The sequence below is a fragment of the Balaenoptera musculus genome, chromosome 9 (genome assembly GCF_009873245.2).
Source record: "Balaenoptera musculus isolate JJ_BM4_2016_0621 chromosome 9, mBalMus1.pri.v3, whole genome shotgun sequence".
NCBI lineage: Eukaryota > Metazoa > Chordata > Mammalia > Artiodactyla > Balaenopteridae > Balaenoptera > Balaenoptera musculus.
Genome location: NC_045793.1, coordinates 76,614,549 through 76,634,382, shown reverse-complemented (window position 1 = coordinate 76,634,382; position 19,834 = coordinate 76,614,549). Strand labels below are relative to the sequence as shown.

At 35.6% G+C, this 19,834-nt stretch overlaps 1 protein-coding gene across 3 annotated transcripts in view; it reads left to right on the top strand.

Moving 5' to 3' along the window:
• FAM126A (family with sequence similarity 126 member A) overlaps positions 1-19,834 on the top strand; it is a 91,634-nt gene that overhangs the window by 54,040 nt on the left and 17,760 nt on the right. For 2 of the 3 annotated variants that reach the window (XM_036863106.1, XM_036863104.1), the window contains exons 4-10: positions 2,399-2,578; positions 3,427-3,507; positions 4,007-4,122; positions 4,496-4,591; positions 12,996-13,112; positions 16,096-16,183; positions 16,881-17,040. In XM_036863106.1, coding sequence (XP_036719001.1) covers positions 2,399-2,578; positions 3,427-3,507; positions 4,007-4,122; positions 4,496-4,591; positions 12,996-13,112; positions 16,096-16,183; positions 16,881-17,040 — 838 coding nt within the window. The remainder of the gene's footprint in view (positions 1-2,398; positions 2,579-3,426; positions 3,508-4,006; positions 4,123-4,495; positions 4,592-12,995; positions 13,113-16,095; positions 16,184-16,880; positions 17,041-19,834) is intronic. The other variant, XM_036863105.1, reaches the window with a different exon arrangement.

Genomic DNA, 19,834 nt, shown 5'->3' with positions numbered 1-19,834 from the left:
TGGCTACTGGCACCTGAAGAGTAGTGCCCTCCAACTTTTCTGTATCTGTTTCCTACCTGTATTCTCAGTAATTGTTCAATGCAAAAAAGGTTTGGAAGATTCTCTTGTGAATTTACCCAAACTTAGCTCTTTTCCATCTTTTATCCCTGCTTTAGTCATTTAAAGGCATTTTTATGATACATTTTTTACCATTAAAATTCTCTCTTAAGATACAGCTTCTTACTTATGAATAGATTGTTGTAAAAGTTCATTTGTAACTCAGTTGTTTTAGAATTCAGATTGTATTTTAGAATGGAAAGAAGGTACATTATGATTAGACCATAAAAAGGCCATTTAACACATCAAAATGTACTTGAGGTGCAGTTCTCTCTTAATAGTATTATGAAACCTACCCACCAAGTATAACAATGTTTTCATGAGAAAATATTTCAAAAATTCAAGCAAGACACTAGGAATACAGCATGTTCTAATGCTCCATTGCTTGCCTCAAATATATTCAGGTTAGATAAGTCAAACATTGATTGTGTTTCCCACATTGTGTATTGTTTTATTCTTTTCCGACATTTTTCAGGTATGTTTATAAAGGAGTTAGAAAGCCTTGGCTTCAGTCTGACTTTCGTGAGCTGTGTGATTTTTTTGGTTTTAGTTGATAGCTTCTTTGTCTCAATGTCCTCGTGTAGAAAGTATACATGAGGGTAATGACATTGTACCATATAATATTGTGGGAATTAAATGGGTTCATAAATGTGAACGTACTTTGCAAGCTGTAAAATCCTGCACAGATACTGGTATTTACCTCTAGTGGTTTGATATGCATAATTTCATCTAATCTCATTGCAATATATAACTTCTACATCCCTTTTGAATCTGTCTTCATTTGGTTCTGCTTTCATAAACCAAAACTCCATTTAATTTTAGACTTTAAACCAGTTTAAAAGGCCTTTTGGAGTGTTTTGATTAAAATTGATTATGTGTTCATGCAGCCTATTGAATAAATTTTCAGCATAAAGTTTCACAACTTTGCAAATATTTTTTAGACTATATTAATTGATTTAATCAAAGCTTTCCCTGGTATTTAGAGATGAGCGATATTACACCACAATACAAGATTATCGACCCTGGTCCACAAAGAAATTTTTAAAAGTCCACCCTGAAAGCTAAACATTCCCCTACCAGCCTTTCTTCCACCATCCCCCTCTCCATTCTTCCAAATTCCTACCCTAAAAACTTTTCTTGCTATCTGTGAATGGGATTACTTTGCCTCTGACCCTCCAGTTTCCTGTTGCCTTTGCCATGCCACAGTGGACACCTGTTGCACTCTGATGACCATTCTGAGAGTGGAAAAATGTTCCTTAACTGTCAGAAGATAGTTTTTCAATAGGAAAGACCAGTTTGATTTAGTCAATATTTATTAAAGTATAACTTTTTCTGTAATACTGACTTTAATTATACCCGGTTTGCTTTACATATTGAACTTTTTTGAAATCAAAACATCCACTTTAGTTCCTGTTCATTCCAATTATTGGTAGTAGAAAATCTGTTTCGTAAATTGACGTCAATCTATTGCCTAAGTTAGTGAAGTGAATGAACTCCTGTTCGCTGAAAATATAATAGTAGCCTGCTTGTTTGAAAAGTAGCCCTGACATATTCGTTAATGACTTGTGTGTGATGATTATATATGCTTTAAGATAATACTTACCTATAAGAGTCTCTTATCTTGACTTTCTGATTTTTTAAAAAAAGGTCTGTTATAAAGATACAGTCAGCTCTGTTAACTGGGTAACTGGGGGAGTGTGGTGGGGGGAAAAAAAGGCTATCAGTAAGTCCAAATCACGTTTAAAATAAAATGATAGCAACGTTTAGATCATCCAGGGGCAATTAACCATGGTTACAGTAAGAAACTAGACCTAGGAGCTTTATATTATTCAGCTTCTCCCTCCACATAGTGGTCATTGCTGTCCGATGCTGCCTAGTTATAACTCAGGAAGGCAATGAGACAGTAACTCCCTAGGACTCTCCTTTCAATTTCTCCAACCCTGTAGCCAGTCATTTATATTGACATGTTTTATCTGGAAGCAAGGATATTCAGGAAGAAACTTCTCACAACCTATCTATTTTAGGAATTTTAGAAGATATGGTTTTAATAACAATACTACCTTCGAGCTACAGAATGTTTTAGAGTTTATAAAGTGCTTCCGTATACACTTAGTTTGCAGTTTGGCCTTCCACTGGAGTTTATTACTAAATAGCTTAGCTGTGAATAGTTTTGTGCTTCCAAAAAATGGAAACATTTGTATATTTCAGTAATTACCAATCAGGGAAAACCTTTTATATTTCATATATCAGTGTCATTCAAATACAGTCCAGTCCTTGAATGAATATTTTGTCTTTCTTCCAGTTGCTAGAACCTGTCTGTCACCAGCTCTTTGAATTCTATCGTAGCGGAGAGGAACAGTTGCTTCGATTTACACTGCAGTTTCTTCCAGAACTGATTTGGTGCTACCTTGCCGTCTCAGCCAGCAGAAATGTGCATAGCAGTGGATGCATTGAAGCTCTTCTCCTAGGGGTTTACAATTTGGTTTGTATTTAATGTAGTTAACAAAATGTTTTCTGACAAAAGCCAAGCATATAACCCTTTCAACAAAAATGAATACATAATGGCAACTATTTTTCATTTTAGTAAAGCTAATATTTGTTTTTAATACATCAAATGACTCATAGCTCATTCTCCCAAAAATAACTTTCTGGAGGTTGAAGGCTATATGGGCATACATACAATTATGTAAATATACATTTTTTGATTGGAGACTAAAAATCAGTCCATTTAAATAATTTTATGGAGGTATCTGAAAATATCAGTGTTGAGTTTTAAATTTTTTAAACTTAAAATCCACTGTCTATAAATTGTCTGTTGTGACCTTCACAGAAAGTTTGGGAGAAAAGATCTAGTCTAATATCTACCACTAATAATTCTGTAAAATCTGGACTGTCTCCAGACTTCACACCATTGATTTAAAATATATAGTTTGCATTACTAATAGTGTTTGTATATTAAATAGTACAATATTCTAGATACATACGTAAGGTTTTTAAAGTGGAAAAAAAAATTAAGGGTCATTTCATAATGTATTTCATAACTATGTTAATTGGTTTAGAAAGTAGAACTTTTTACATGAGAAAAAATCAATGATTATTACCACATTACATCTGTATTTCATCCTTAAAACTGTGTTATTTATATTTTAAGGAGAAGGTTAACTCCTAGTATTTGTGAATAATCGATTATCATAGTTTAAGATTTTAGTTGAATTTAAAATTCCTTTCTTCTCATCTCTTTTTTTTTTTTTAGACTAACAGTTTAAATTCAGCTTTTAAATTTATGTGTAAAAAATAAATATTGTAAGATATTTTCTTTCACTTTTGTAGGAAATAGTTGACAAACAGGGACATAGCAAAGTATTGAGTTTTACGATTCCATCTTTATCCAAACCATCTGTATATCATGAGGTAAGTGACATTTTTATCAAAGTAAGTTTACTGGTCCTAAGATTTGAAGTTGCTATAAATTAGGGTCTGGTTATTGAGACAAAAAATTTGATCAGTTTATTAGTGCCTTAAAAAGTATAAAACACCACACAAAGTATTGGCTATTCCCAAAGTAAAAATGGGCAATCAAAATCATAAAACTAAAACCTGACTGTAAAAGATCTATTAAAAGTATTCATTTTGAAATATTCTCCCCTTCTCCTGACAGATAAGATTAGATTTTTTATGTGTGGCAATTATGTTTTTCTGGGGTAGAATTTTTAAAATTAAACTATTTTGTATTTCTATTTGTGGTTTGTTTTTAATTATTTGTTAATCTTTGAGCAGAATACTTAGTAGGCAATCTGAATATTTCTAAGATGTATGATGTTCATGGCAGTCATTCTTACTGGTGTATATATTCTAAATACCACATCTTCAACAGAACAGTTTTTTCTTTATTCACATGTCTTTTCTTTAGCCTTCCAGCATTGGGTCCATGGCTCTGACCGAGAGCGCCCTATCCCAGCATGGCTTGTCAAAAGTTGTGTACAGCGGACCTCACCCCCAAAGGGAGATGCTGACAGCACAGAATAGGTATACTGTGGAGACATAACCTGCTATTGTACCGTGCTGATTTTTTAAGAAATTATTTCAGTAGATTTATAAATAATGTTTAATGAGTTGTATGTAACAATTTTTAAAATGTTGAGTCATTTTGTACAAGAGAAAAACACATCTTCCCGATTTGTCACTTACACTTTGCTTCAGATGTCATCTGGAACATTGAATTTTTAAGATAATTTTCATATGACTGTTACTTTTTCCTTTCAGTTTTGTATTCTTATTGGTGTGATTATATTGTACAGGTCTGTTCTGTAACATAATATCCCTCCCCAATGCTTGCTTAATTACAGTTGACTTCTTAGAATTCTCAAGATTTGTAAATACTCTTTTGGTTTATCTTTAGGTTTGAAGTGTTGACATTCCTTTTGTTGTGTTACAATGCTGCCCTAACTTATATGCCCCGTGTTTCTCTTCAATCACTGTGTCAAATTTGTTCAAGGTAAATTAAAATTCAAATGTTTTTAGTATTGAAATATATGAATCTAGGATTGCTAGTTTGTTACATATCTAAGTTATTTTTGTTTTGTTTAATCATTTGCTTGAAACACTAAATAGGTTAATATAAAGCTCCACCTAGTCGACATACAGAAAGCTCCCTAAAAACACAATGAAGTCACAAAAAACACAGTGAAGCGGGTAAAGCTGAATAACATTTCAATAGAATATTTAATTAGAAAAGGATCATACTATATAGTTAAAAGAATGGAACTATTATGACCTTTCAGTTTTTGGCATGTGGTTGGTTTCTGTTTTGTTTGCTTTTTTATCTGTCTATCTATCTATCTATCTAGGTAGTTATTTTTATTGTGCTCTAATTTGGTACCAAGAAGTAAGTAAGAGATACTGGTTTTTAAGCGTTTCATGTTAAAAAAAATTTAGCCAAGAGCTTGGTTAAGTAAATTATGGTAATCCTTGGGTATACTATGCAAATATTTAAGAATTCTGATTTAAAAGAGTACTTAATGATATAGTATATATGGTGTGATTCCAGCGTTGACTGAATATGACCAGAATATTAACAATAGTTATGTCTAGTTGGTGGAATTATAGTTTATTTTAATTTTTTTCCTGTGTGATTTTCTGTCATTCTCTACATTTTCTATGTTGAAGATGTTACCTTTTTTTTTTTTTTTTTTGCCACACTGCATGGCTTGCAGGATCTTAGTTCCCCAACCAGGGACTGAACCCGCACCCTCAGCAGTGAAAGCGAGGAGTCCTAACCACTGGACCACCAGGGAAGTCCCTGTTACCTTTTTTTAAAAAAACAAAAACAAAAAAAAAACAAGGCAGAGAAAATGCCTTTGGTAATTCAAGTAAATAAGGGAAAATATAGAACTAAGGAACTTATAAAATAATTTAGATTTGGGAAACTTATTTAGAAAATGTAGCTTTGGAGAGTTAGTAAGAGGGAGGGTGCATAGACCAATACTTAGAAATCAAGTCAAAACAAAACAAACAAAAAACCTAAATTGATTCTATTGAATAAGATAGAAAACCACGCAGGACCAGAGGGAGAGGGAGGTAACAAGGCAAGGGGCTTATTCGAGAAGATAGAGAAGTGGAGAGTCATTCAGATATTTCCTGAATTGGAGCATAAGTACATTTGCTGCACCTTAGAAGATGGTACCAGTCTGCCATCTCTCTCACTTACTCTTTCTAATATGTTTCTTGTTTTAAATATTTTAAAGGCAGAGGTGCCCAGAGTTTTTGAATTTCACAGATCTGTAAAATTTCAAAGAAGCTGAAGTGGGTATTCACATGGCGTTGCTGACTTTGTCTTTTGTCAAGTCATTGTATTATAAATATCTACCGTCAACATTATTTAATGAAAGGGGAGAGTATTTTAACACCCAAAAGGGGTACAATGGAAGGGAAGGACAACAGTTTATAAGTCAAAAGTGAGATGTTTAGCATTCCTTGTTTCTCATTTCAGTATGGTCCAGTGAACATGTTGTTATGCACTAAAATGAGTGTAAGAACCAACACTTCAGAAACATTGGCTTAAGGAGTAGTTCGATGCAGGAACTTTTCACCTGTAGAACTTAAAACACACTACTTTAAAGCAATATTTTAAATGGTAGGACCCAGGAATATTCTAATATGCTTGAAGCTCTAACGTTCTAATACATACAGATGTTCTAATACAACCTCCTAAATAAGAACCACTGTTGATGTTTTCCTGAAATGACTGATGGCAAAGTTAGGAAAGAACATGTGTCGCTGGTTTCTGTCCTGTGTAACTCCAGTGCACTATCTTCAATATAATTACTTTTATGTTCTGGGTAGAAAATTGCTAACATATCAATTTTACCTAACCAGGGAATTGGATAATCCTTTAAGAACGCAAGTAAGAGCTGGTTTTGAAAACAAATAGAAACACCGATTACTTAAAAACTAGCTGTAGGATTTTGGCCGAGGAAGATTTTAGTAGAAACATATTACATTAATTCTATGCCACAAGAAAAACTCATGTATACCCACTAGCTATAAGAAAATGAGGGAGGAAAGAGATCTATGTAATTCAAAAAACTTAAACTATTTAATAATGCTAACTCTTAAGCCGCAAAACATGATGTAATAGGAACTCCATCAAATTTATCGTTCCCATCTTTTTTAGTTTGCTTTTGTTTTTGTTTTAGATTCCCTATTACTGTATTCTCAATGGTTTAAAATCTAGTTATTTCTCTTAACTCTGGATTCCCTTAATCATTTATCAAATATTCTAATTAAGGTGTACACTTTAAAGATGTATAGCAAAGAACTAGAAAGCACGAGTATCTCATCAAGCAAAGCCTAGTCCAGAGCTATGGAAGGAAAATTAGTTATAGAACTATGGTGATAAGTAAGTTATAAATGATTATGATAAAGTACAAGAGATGCCTGATGATCTTAGTCCTGGTGCAGGTTTTCCTGAAGAATAAAATAAAGTGATCACACAGTGTTATGGCTAATCAAGTTGTTTTGGCCACGTGGCAGTTGTTTCAGATTGCTGATTAGTTTGGATGTTGATGATAATTATGCCAAAATGATTGACTGGGTTATCTAGGAGGAAGGACACATAAATACAACCAGAAAAATTTCGTGGAATACCTGAGCTAGGTTCAGTGACAAATGTGTTCTGTTCTTTTTTTAACCTTCTGATTGTAATGAGTTGTGGAATGAAAACAATCCTGGACACTTCCCACCCTCCACGCATACATACAAATCTATTCTACTGGGCAAAAATCTGTTCAGTTAACTATAAGCTTTGCTTCAGTTAACTGTAAGCAGACTGATGGCCAGCTTGATAGCTGGCCAGCTTGATAGCCTGTATTTTCCTCCTACATCTGTGCATGGACCACTTGAAGAGAGATCTGAAAGGAGGCAAGAGCTAGACTGAGTTTTAGTTAACAAGTTTTTATTTTCTGCTAGTACTAAATATTACGTATGGCCCTTCTAAAAGCAACATACCCACCAATACTACAAATAAGTTTTATTAGTATATTCCTAAGTCCTCTAAATTTGGGAAAATATTTTTTCTTTTTTTTACTGTTGAGCATCTCTTTTAATACAATTGTGTTTAAGAAATGGCTTATCTTGCCTTTTGATGTAGAATATAAATATTAAAGATGAAACTGTACTAAGCTGTAAATTAAATTTTCCCCCATTGTCTAAGGGACTGTCCTGATTTTGTTCACTTGGTGAGTCACCTCGGTGACTGACTTGAATATGTACTGCTAGGGATTCTTGATCAGTGTATTTGTCCCTGTGAATCTGTAATGAAACCCTGACCCACTCCTGATTCCTAAATCAGCCTTCCTGACCACTGAACAGATTTCTTCTTGTTTTCTGTCTATTAGGGACAGCTTTGTGCAAATAAACCATCTTGTGGATTAATTTTCCTGACTGATAAAATGATAGAGAGAGAGAGAGAGAGAGAGAGAGAGAACAAGCTCTTAGCACAGTGTATGCCACTTTGTTATCATTTAATAAATGACAGCTAGTACCCCAATGATGAACACACATGTTCACTATAGATCCACAGCCGCTCTTTCTTTTTTACCACCTGTTTGCAGTTGCCAGCCGTTCTAGAGCATATCTTATACTAGGAAATTCCTTGTTGAAAGAACCTACAGTTGACTTTTCATTGCTTATTATTTACTTTGTACACCTTTCCACCGTTGTAAATCTTCTCCATCCTTCCTTTACAACCCATCTGAAATAATCTCTTCTCCAGCAACTCGAGCACTATATTTGTATATGGTATTCTCTTGAGGAAAGTGATAGAAGATGCAGCCTTTATTAGGCTCCTAATTTCAAAGAGCAGAAGCATGAGAACAGAAAAGTGCTCATTACTGTATAGGAATTTCTTCCATTTTCTCTTTTCTCCCTTATTCCCCCACTTTTTCTGCTCTCCTGGCCTTCTCACCTCCCCTCTCCTCACTATTCAAAAAGCAGAGCAGAAAAGGAAGAGGTTTTGAAATTGGTTAGTTTTATTTCATAGTCTATGTATTTTATCCAGATGGATAGGAAATAGAACTGGACCAAATTTTAGATATTTCTCAAGTTAAAAGATAGAAAAATCATTGTTTCCCTTTTTTTCTAGCTAGTTTCTACTCACTGGTCTGATGATCTAATGATAGTAGTTAATCTATTTTCTTTTCTACTTTAAGTTCTAAATAAATACTCTCTTCAGTCAGCCCCACTGGAATTGGGCTTTCTAATCATTTTGTGGTTTGTAATTCAGTATATTGAGAACAATCTCACAGGTTTTCTCTCAGTCTAAGAAAGAGTATCTCTCAACAGAGAATGAGAATCATGGCAGTAGTTTCCCTCACTTACAAATTGATGCTTAGAACTTCTTCCAGAAATGTACTGACAAATATGCCTTCTAAAAGGAATTTTATTTTATCATGGTTTGTGAATTTGAGAGATATCTATACGTGACCGCAGAGTAAGTTTAATACAGCAGAGGAGGTTAGGCCACTCAGCTGCTCTTTCGTAAGGTCGAGTCCTTATGTTTTGGATTTGTAAAGGGAAGTCAGGCAACTTCAGGATACCCTCTGATGAACAGAGGAGTCAGGCATTCATGTGACATGTAGCTTTGTTGATTGTTTTTGCTTTGTTCTGCATTTCATGTAAATTCAGTGAAGGATCTATGCGAAAAGAATATCTTTGAAGAGAGCATTCAGAGTACTGATGAGTAAATCAGAATTCTTAATTATTAAAAGCAAGGACTGGAGAGGGCTTCCCTGGTGGCGCAGTGGTTAAGAATCTGCCTGCCAATGCAGGGGACACAGGTTCGATCCCTGGACCGGGAAGATCCCACATGCCACGGAGCAACTAAGCCTGTGTGCCACAACTACTGAGCCTGTGCTCTAGAGCCCGCGAGCCATAACTGCTGAGCCCATGTGCCACAACTACTGAAGCCCGTGCGCCTAGAGCCCGTGCTCCACAACAAGAGAAGCCACCGCAATGAGAAGCCCATGCACCGCAACGAAGAGTAGCCCCCGCTCACCGCAACTAGAGAAAGCCGCGCACAGCAACGAAGAACCAAAGCAGCCAAAAATTAATTAATTAAAAAAAACAAAAAGGACTGGAGAAAAGAGGGTAAAGAGTTGCCATTATGAGTTATGCTGCAGCTGGCTAGCACTAGATTATCTTGGGTCTCAGCTCAATGTTACCTCCTTGGAGGGATCTTCCATTATCATCTTTTCTATAGTAGCACCTTCTCACCCCAGTTTATTTCCTTTTAGCACTTATAACACTGTTATTACCTTGTTTGTTCACTTGGTATAGCCTGTCAACTGCTGGAATATCATGAGGTCAGGAACTTTGGTGTTTTTTTCAGTTCTGTCTCCTTAGAGTTCAAGAGAAATGCCTGGCATACAGTAAAAACTTAATAACTATTTGTTCAATGAATGAATGATAGATGATCTCTTCCACTTCAGATTTGTGATCCATTAAGTACAATTATGATTAAAGGAAATAATTAAGTTTTTATTTTTTAAAAATCTTTCATTGATAAATGCAAAATTCCTGAAGTCACTTGCTACAGTTTGGGTAAAGTTTTAGTAGTTATTAAAAACTAACTGCTAAAAAACAAACAAACAAAACCCCCCTAACTGCTATGATCTGAATGTTCGTGTTCCCCCCATCCCCAGATTCTTATGTTGAAATATTAATGCCCAATGTGATGGTATTAGGAGGTGGGGCCTTTGAGAATGGGATTAGTGTTCTTAGCCAAGAGACACCACAGATCTCCCTCTCCCCTTCTGCCATGTGAAGATATAACAAGAACTCTCCAACCTTGAAGAGGGCCCTCGCCCGACCATGATCTTGTGATTCCAGCGTCTAGAACTATGAGAAATAAATTTCTGTTGTTTATAAACTACTCAGTCTGTTGTATTTTGTTATAACAGCCCAGACGGACTAAGACACTAACCCTTTGCACTTCTGAATAAAGAAGTAAATACAGCCTCTAACAGATAACTCCTTATTTCCTTATAGGTAGCTAGTAGAGAAAACAAGAGAACCTGGAATCCTGTTTCTTTTGTGAATTGAGAGAACTATCTCTCTAGTTCTCACCTAAAGTAAATTTAAAAGTTGATTGACCATCCTAGAGCTATGGCAATGTTGTTTTTTAAAAATTGTGTAATAACAGCAATAACTCATTTTTCTGACCATATTCTCTTTCTTAAACCCTGTACTTCTTTCCTGATTTCTAAACCTGTGTATCTAATTCAGTAAACATCTTCATCAAGATGTCCCATAGATACCTTGTAAGAGTTAGAACTCTTTCTGTTGCAACTGACTGATACCTACGTAAAACTACCTAATATCAAAGGGAAAGTTTTTGGCTGTTAGTACTTGGGAAGAGCAGGGATGGAACTGGCCTCAGGGTCAACTAGATGCAGAGGCTCAACTGTTACCAGGCTATTCTCTCCTCTCTCTCTCTTACCTCATTTTCATCTGTTGGCATTGTACTTTTTTTTTTACTGAAGATAGGCTTCTTCTATGTGGTAAGAGCAGTGACCACAGGCAGCTAAAAGCTTACGTTGTCTACTTTCAGTGAACGCAGGAAAAAGAACATCTCTCCCAGGTTCACTATAAAAACAATCCAGCAAAAGTTTCGATTGTGCCGTCCGAAGCTTATACAAACCCCTGTAGGGCCAAGTTGCGTAGTAGTATTATTGGAAGAGTACTATATCAGGTTAAATATTGGTTTGGCTGTTCTAACAGAAATAACGGTAACTTAAATAAAGTGGCTATTTATTTTTCTTTCACATAAAAGTCCAAGCTGATAGATGGTCTGAGGGCAGATTGGCTCTGTTTCTAAAGTATTCAGGCTCCTTCTTTCTTGGGATTCTACCATTCCCTATGGTGTTACTCTTGTCTGTATGGTGATGGATCACTACTATTACATCCGCCTTCTGTCTTGAAAGCAGGGAGAAAGAGAGAGTGGAAGGCAAGCAGCTGCCTTTTAAGGGTACAGCCTAGAAGTCGTACGACTTCAGTTAACAGACCACTGTCCAGAACTAGTCACATGGTCACACTTAGATGCAAGGAAGCCTAGGAAATATGGTCTCTAGCAGGTGGCCATAGTTCTAGTTAAAATTGGTTGGGGAGTGTGGAGGGGAGTGTACCTTTATATATGTTATTAAAAGGAAGAAGGGAAAAATAGATCTTAGAATAGCGATCTCTTGTCACAGGCAGTTTTATTGTCAGCCTCACCATAATCACATGGTTATACTTAATTTTATAGGGGGAGACTAGTTCCTAAAGGTAAGAGGGATAGAGGTACTATTAATGGAAGACATTGGGGTGGGAGAGAGGACATGACAGACAAAACTGACCCCTATATTGTATACCTAAAAATAAACATATCTGAAACTTAGCACCTTCCAAAACAGTATGTGTTACTTGTCCTAATTGATTTAGTGGCACTACCAGCCAGCCAGCTATCCAAACCCCCCAATAAATGTGGGGATAATTATACATTCCTCTTAGTCTTTCCTTTTCACTCCCTGATGATAGTATGATACTTTTTTTTTTTTTTTGGCTGCATTGGGTCTTCATTGCTGCATGCGGGCTTTCTCTAGTTGCGGCTAGCGGGGGGCTACTCTTTGTTGCGGTGCGTGGGCTTCTCATTGCAGAGCACGGGCTCCAGGCGCGCGGGCTTCAGTAGTTGTGGCACATGGGCTCAGTAGTTGTGGTTCACGTGCTCTAGAGCGCAGGCTCAGTAGTTGTGGCACATGGGCTTAGTTGCTCCGTGGCCGTGGGATCTTCCTGGACCAGGGATCGAACCCATGTCCCCTGCACTGGCAGCCGGATTCTTAACCACTGCGCCACCAGGGAAGTCCCCTCTTATGATATTTTAACATTAAAATTTTCAGTCTATCTGAAATTTATTAAGATATACTGTATGAAGTTTGAGTCTGATTTTAGAATACTTTTTTGGAGCCTGCAGTTTGTGTCAAGAACTTTATTGGGAATGGAGGATCATACCACTGATCTATTCATGATGAATAGTGCTGAGTTTCATGTTTTATGGTTTTATGATAACCAAAAATCATTAATAATTTGGTCAATAATAATGACTGATCAAAATTAGTGAACCAACTCTGAGAATCTGGTTCACTTACTATATATTAACATACCCCCAGTTTTCTACATTTTTTCCCAGTCTAACTTACTCAGTAAAATGTTACAGACAAGTGTTCTGTTTTGAAAGATTCTTTGTTTCATTGCTGTTTGGTTTGTTATGAGAGCATACCTTGTACATTGTTGGCTTATAAATGTTAAAAAATAAATTACCTTAATTTTTGCTAGTTTTACAAATATATTTATTTTGGTCTTTCTAGAATCTGTGTTTGTGGATATCCTCGACAACATGTAAGAAAATACAAAGGTATAAGTAGCAGGGTACCGGTTTCTTCAGGATTCATGGTGCAAATGTTAACAGGAATTTATTTTGCCTTGTAAGTTTATTTCATATACAAAGTTAACCTTTGATCTCTTTGGAAAATTATAGTCTGTTATTTTATTGTTACTATATTATAATCTCAATAAACAATCAGCATATTTTTGTGAAAAAAATATGAATCAATATCTTGATAACAGTTTTATTATTTAAAACATATCTTTTAATATTCCAAAGAATTTTTAACCAACTAAAACACTTCATCATCTTTCTTTAATTCAGGGACAGAATGAAAATTAGTGACACCTAAATACACTTACAGTTTCTTTCTTCATTACTCCATTTTTTTTTTTTTTTGCTGTAATTTCCAAGTAGCATTTTTCCCTTAATGAATATCTCTTCTCCATTTCCAGAAATTTTAATTCTTGAGAAACATCTTAGAGCCTCTTTCATCAAAGTTTATTATGAATTTGCTATTCATTTCTAATATTGATGCTCAGTCTTACTTGATACTTGAGATATTAGTATTTTTCTTTGCACCCTATCTTTTACTACTTTGTACTTCTCTTACTATACGTATCTTACTATACTTTATATTATATTCACTTGATACCTTAATTTTCCCCAGTAGATTATAAGCTTCTTAACTGAAGGCAGAATTTATGATCTTTGGGCCAAATCTGGCATGCTCCCTGGTTTTTAAAAAGTTTTATTGAAAAGCAGTGTTATCTGTTTGTTTATGTATTGTCTGTGGCTGCTTTTGTGCTACAGTGACAGAGTTGACTAGTTGCAGTGGAGACTGTATGGCCCACGAGCCAAAATATTTATTATCTGGCATTTTAAGAAAAAGTTTCTTGACCCCTGTGTTAGGCCATTAGTATTGTCCCACAGCTCTTAGATGCTCTGATCTATTTTATTTTCTCTCCTTTTTGCTTTGTGTCTCTGATTAAGTTCTGTTGATCTATCTTCATGTTCATTGATTCTTTCCTTGACTATGCTGAGTCTACTAATGAGCCCACTGAGGGGGTTCTTCACCTCTGTTACTGTGTTTATTTTTAGCCTTTTCATTTGGCTTTTCTTATAGTTCCTGTCTCTCTGCTAAACTACCCATCTGTTCATACATGTTGTCCCTCTTTTCCACTAGAGCATTTAATATATTAATCTCAGTTATTTTAATTTCCTGGAGAAGTACAACATCTGAGTCATCTCTGAATTTGGTTCGGTTGTTTTTTGTCTCTTGATAGTGGGTTGTTTTCTTCTTGCTTTTTGTGTGCTTTGTAATATTTGATTGATCATTATTTTGTTCATGGGTAGGACAGTAAAGATTGAGATAAATATTATTTATGCCTGGAAATGGATATGCCTCTTTTTTAGGATGCCAGTAGAGTTAGTGTAGGCAGGAGTGAGCTGGGACTGGATTCGTTGTTGCTGTGATTACCTATACTGCACCACCTACTTCAAATTCCTTTTATGTTACCTGGTACTTATTGCTGGAGGGTTTTTCCTCAATACTCTTGCTCCATCCTCAGCTTTTAGCTTTCCCAGTGTGTCTATACCTCAGAGAGGGTCTCTCTCCGTGTTCTTGCCCCTCCTCCAGCCGTAGAGTGCTTCTGCATGTGTCTAGATGTGTACTAGCCTGGCTGGGGGTGGGAGGGAGGAGAAGTGTTGTTTTCTGTTGTCCTGGTCTGGCCTCAGTTCTGAGCAGGCCCTATGTCCCTGCTTATCTGGGTGGGAGTTCCTCTGTGGTCCTGCCCCTCCTCCAGTGGTAAGAGACCTCTGGCCTTCCTTCTTCTCAGCATAGGATGATTTCCTGATCCTCCCCTACATGTAGAGGCTTTTTTTCTTTTTCTCTCCCTCACAGCGAGAGTGAGTTGGTCTTCACCTCTGCCCTTGGGGTGAAAGGGTTTGCTGCTCTTTCCCCAAAGGCTTTAAACTTTTGTTCCACTGAAAGTGTCTGGCTGGATCTTGGTGCCTTGCCTGCTCTGGTGGCCACTCTCCTCCTTCAGGCCTGCACTACCAAGAGCAGCTTTCTCTGGTCCCCCGCCTTGCGCTTAGTTTTTCTTATGAGTGCCTAAAGGTGGTTTGTGGAGAAGAGCTTATGAGTGGGTGTGACGTCCCCTTGTATCTGCTTCCGGAGTTTTTGTACTCTTGTACTGGCCCACACCTGGCTTTTAGAAATTTGTTGAAAAGTTTAGCTGAATTCTTTTTACCCACCTGCACTGTGGTCTCACTCTCTTCAGGGGCACCTGGCTGCCGTTGGGTTTCAGGCTACTTGGTTGCCCTGTGACCTTAGCTCCTTGTTGGATTCATGAGAAGTTATGATTTTGTAGATTACCTGGCTTGATCTTGGATATTTTTAGGGTGAGAGCAATGCTGCTTCCATTTTTTAGGCCTCACTTGCACGCTTGATGTAATTCACACTTCTTTATTTTGTTGTCAGATGAGCAAGCCATTATTTCTCTGTCCATTCCATCATTTAGCCAATTTTTAGGAAGAGTTTGGCCATATCTTTGAAAATTAATATACACATGTACTTTTTTCCCACTATCTCTGTGATATTTGCAGCATATATCACGTACACTTCTAAATGACTATGTGAATGCAAAGAAGTAACTACTTAGGATGCTGCAAGCCACAGTAGTTGTAGATTTTCATTAAAAACCATGGGAGTTACAGAGTAGTTTGACCATAAAGTGTTCTGAACATTATTCTAAGGTATATAATTTATTATGCTCTGACTTGTTTTGAAAGCGTAAAGTGCTTTGAGATTGCCTAGCTTTTTGGCTTCTGTTCTATAAATAGAAATGTTCTTTAGAGAAGAAATGTACATCTGTACAATTTTCTTTGCTATTAATAGGCTTTCAGATACAGTTGAAAGGAATTCAAAGATTTAGAAATATATATTTAATGAGGGTGGAATGCTAAGCAATGTGCTAATATGATCTATTATTTTCCTTATTAAAGATAAACAATTTCTTATTATATCTTGTTCAGTTATATAGAATTAATTTAAAATAATTGTACTTCATTTAATTTTATAGTTATAATGGAGAATGGGATCTAGCTCAGAAAGCATTGGATGATATTATATACAGAGCCCAGCTAGAATTATATCCAGAGCCATTGCTGGTAGGTGTCTCACTTATTTATGTAAATTTTGTAATTTAAAATTTCTCAATTTAGAACTATAAATTGAGAAGTAGCCATTTGTAGTGCATTAATACATTATTAATACTCAGTGATTCATGTTCCTGTTATAGTAGAAAAATTGTTACTCGAAAAAAGCATATATAATTTGAAAATTTCATTAGGCTAACGTCTTAGCCTGATATGAATAGTCATTTTTCACTTCTAAGAATATTCTCATTAACATGCTCAAGCTGCATTTATTAATTAGCATTAGGCATTTGGAAATATAATTTAGTATTTTAGAATTTTAAATTTCATCACATATATTTTTAACCATGTTTCCTTCTGCATTCTTACTCCTCATTTTAGAGGATCTTATGAAAGATCTTGAAGAAATTATTCTTTTTAAAAATCTGTTAAAATTTAGCATCTTGGGATAAACAACAAGGAATGTCTTGCACAGGGAACATACTCAATATCCTGGGATAAACCATAATGGAAGAGACTATAAATAAAGAATGTGTCTGTCTGTGGATAACTGAGCGAGTTTGCTGCACAGCAGAGGTTGGCACAACATTGTCAATCAGCTCTACTTCAATAAACAAAATTGAAAAAAGAATTCAGCATCTTGTTTTATCTAAGGGTATAATAATACATCTGTTTAATGCCAATCTTGAACTGTATTTTTCCTTCTTAGGTTGCCAATGCAATACAGGCTTCGTTACCTCATGGTGCCATGAAATCTAGTAAGGAGGGTACAAGGTGTATTCAAGTTGAAATCACACCAACTTCTTCCAGAATATCGAGAAATGCAGTAACCAGCATGTCAATTAGAGGTCATAGGTGGAAAAGACACGGTAAGAAATAAAACACTCCTCAAATTAGAGGATTGTTATTGCTGTCCCCTTCTTCTCTGTACTTAAGGTGCTGTAACTTCTAAATTTAGTAAATAATATCATAGTGGCATGGAATAAAGAGCTGTTGGATCACCTTTAACATTTCATTTGTTATCCATGAATGGCAGGCAATAAGAATACAGAGCCCCTTGTGTTACATATATGGATGAAAATTTACTTAAACATTGTATTGGCTTTTAAATTTTGTTTCAACACAGTAGGAGAGTAGGAAATGCATTTTTCAATTATTAATACATTTTGGGTTTCTATTCACAACTATTTGCAAATATTCCTTAATGTTTCTGATTTTTCAACTCTTTAGCAGGTAAACTTGCATATTGAAATGGAACAACCAGTAGGGACTTTAACATTTTCTTCTGGACGTCTTGGTAAAGAATCCCATGGTATTGATACAACTCTAGGCATTTCTATTTTCTAGAAGTTAATTTTCTTGTAAGATTGTTTGTTTTAGTATCCCTTCTTGACTGCTTCATTTTATTATTTAAAAATTCTACTGGAAGTGAATTTTATTTACCATGACCTTCTTAATGCTTTCCATCTCTCTCCGTTCTCTTATAACTTATTATTTTTTATTTAATTTCTTATTCTTTTTATAACTCGCCTCCTACCTAGAAGTTGTTGTAGTGGGCAAGAATCAGTGTAAGGAGATTACTATCACCTTCCTAGAAGTTAACCATAGAATGGGAAGCAAAAAGCCATTTCTTTGCTCCAAGCAAACATATATATTGGAGTAAAACAAAATCGATTGTCTGTTTTCTCCTCCCTACAAACTGCAATGAAAATGGTAGCTCCTTTTGGTATATTTGATAGTTCCAGTTGTCTCTATGATATCTATAGAGAAAATGCAAAAGTGAGAAGAGTGAGATTATTCACTACGAAATAGAAAGTTGATGATGAGAACAGTTGCCATTGTTTCTACTCAGGGAATCTAGGAGACAGTATGTCCAAAAAAAAATGATGATGAAATTTTCCAGCTTAACCAATGATCATTTTCAATCTTTTCCTTTTTTAAAGTAATGTGACCAATTCTCAAAAGTCCTTTAGGAAGGCACAAAAGAGGTGGTAAATATTTGCCATTATCGAGGCAAATTATGCTACTGTTTAAAACATATAGTCAGAGTCTAAACATACATCAGTTTCTTCAGTGAAAATTATGCTACAGTTTGGGACTAGATTACAGGTAGAAAGTCATTTAACTAGATATCACCATGTTACCCTAGAGATCCGTTTTCTGTTTAAGCATTAGCAAGTGAAAATATACACAGAGGCAATGAACCAGATCATATGAGTCCACTGTGGCCATAATTGCTCCAAAATTACCACTACAGGAAACGTAAGAATGAATTTTAATTCCTTTTTCACTTTCCCTTCTTTCTATTTAGGTGGACATATTGGGAACTAGGGGAAAAATATAGGTCCTGCAGTTAAAAATGTGAAATATTGTAGTTTAATTGTATTTGCACGTATGTATGTGTGAAAGAGATTTGTGTATGTGTCCATAAGTGCATTTAATGGAATAAGATGTGTACCGTGCAGTAAAATAGAAATCATTTTCCAGAAATATTGTATAGCAGTAAATTACCAAAATGAGAAAAGACTACTTGAATATATTATATATACTAGATTCTTACATATCTTCCAGATTTTATATTGGCTACCACTTGAAGGGTTGGCACAGTGTCTTAAGGCTACAGCCTTAACCTTACTTGTCACCTGTCTCCCTACACTTATTCAATCTTAACAACTCTAACACTTGGGCAACTCCTGTTTATGATAACAAAAAAGTCAAGGATGAGGATTTAAAGAGAGTGAACTATGAAAAGCAAGTCAGGCGCATGTAGAATGTAGCTTAGTCTTGTTTACCACTCTTCTGCAGTGTGAATTCTCTTTATCCAGTGGACTCTAAAATATTCCTAGTCCAAGGTCCTTATTTATGTCTACAGGTAGGTTGCATTCTCCCTTTTTAGAGTAGTCTTGGCTTTCCTTCCTAGAGCAGTATTTTTCATTGTTACCCTGTTTTGCTGAATTGAAAGCTTTTCTGTTTTCCATCTCCATGGTCCTGATTCCTATTTGAACACCTTATCATTGTTCTGGGCTCTAGCTGACACTGGCTTCTTGTGGGGAAGATAGGTATCTTTACTATAGTTCTTAAATATATAGATCATTCTCAAGTTGTAAATGGATTTTTAAATTAAATTTGTTTATATAAATTATGTTTATTATATTACATTCACATATGAATTATATATATATAAATTATAACAATTTTATTTTTACATTAATTTTTGCAGAAACAATGTTAAAGGGCATGTGGATTCCAGGGTGGTCCACCAAAAGCCTTATCATCTTATAATGTTTCTGAAGCACAGCACTGTAGAATATAAGCTTAGTTTATGACTGTGTGAAAACACATTTAGAGTTTCTTTGTTTGATGGAATGCTAAATGTGTTTTGTGTTCCACCTCTATCCCTACCATTCCCTTCGCACACCAACCCTCCCAGGAGGAGAGATTTCTTCCCAGACCCTGAACTGTATCATACGGTAGGAATATGGAATATGCAACTTTAAGGCAGTGATGATGAGGGTTGGGGAAGGAGAAGGGACAGGAAACATGAACTTTAAGGAATACTCTTTTTTTTTACTCCTTGTCTTTTTCCTTGTTATTGCTAGTGCTGGGAAAGAAGAAAGCAATTGGCCCTTTTTTTTTCTTTTCTTGAATCTCTTCCCTTTCTCT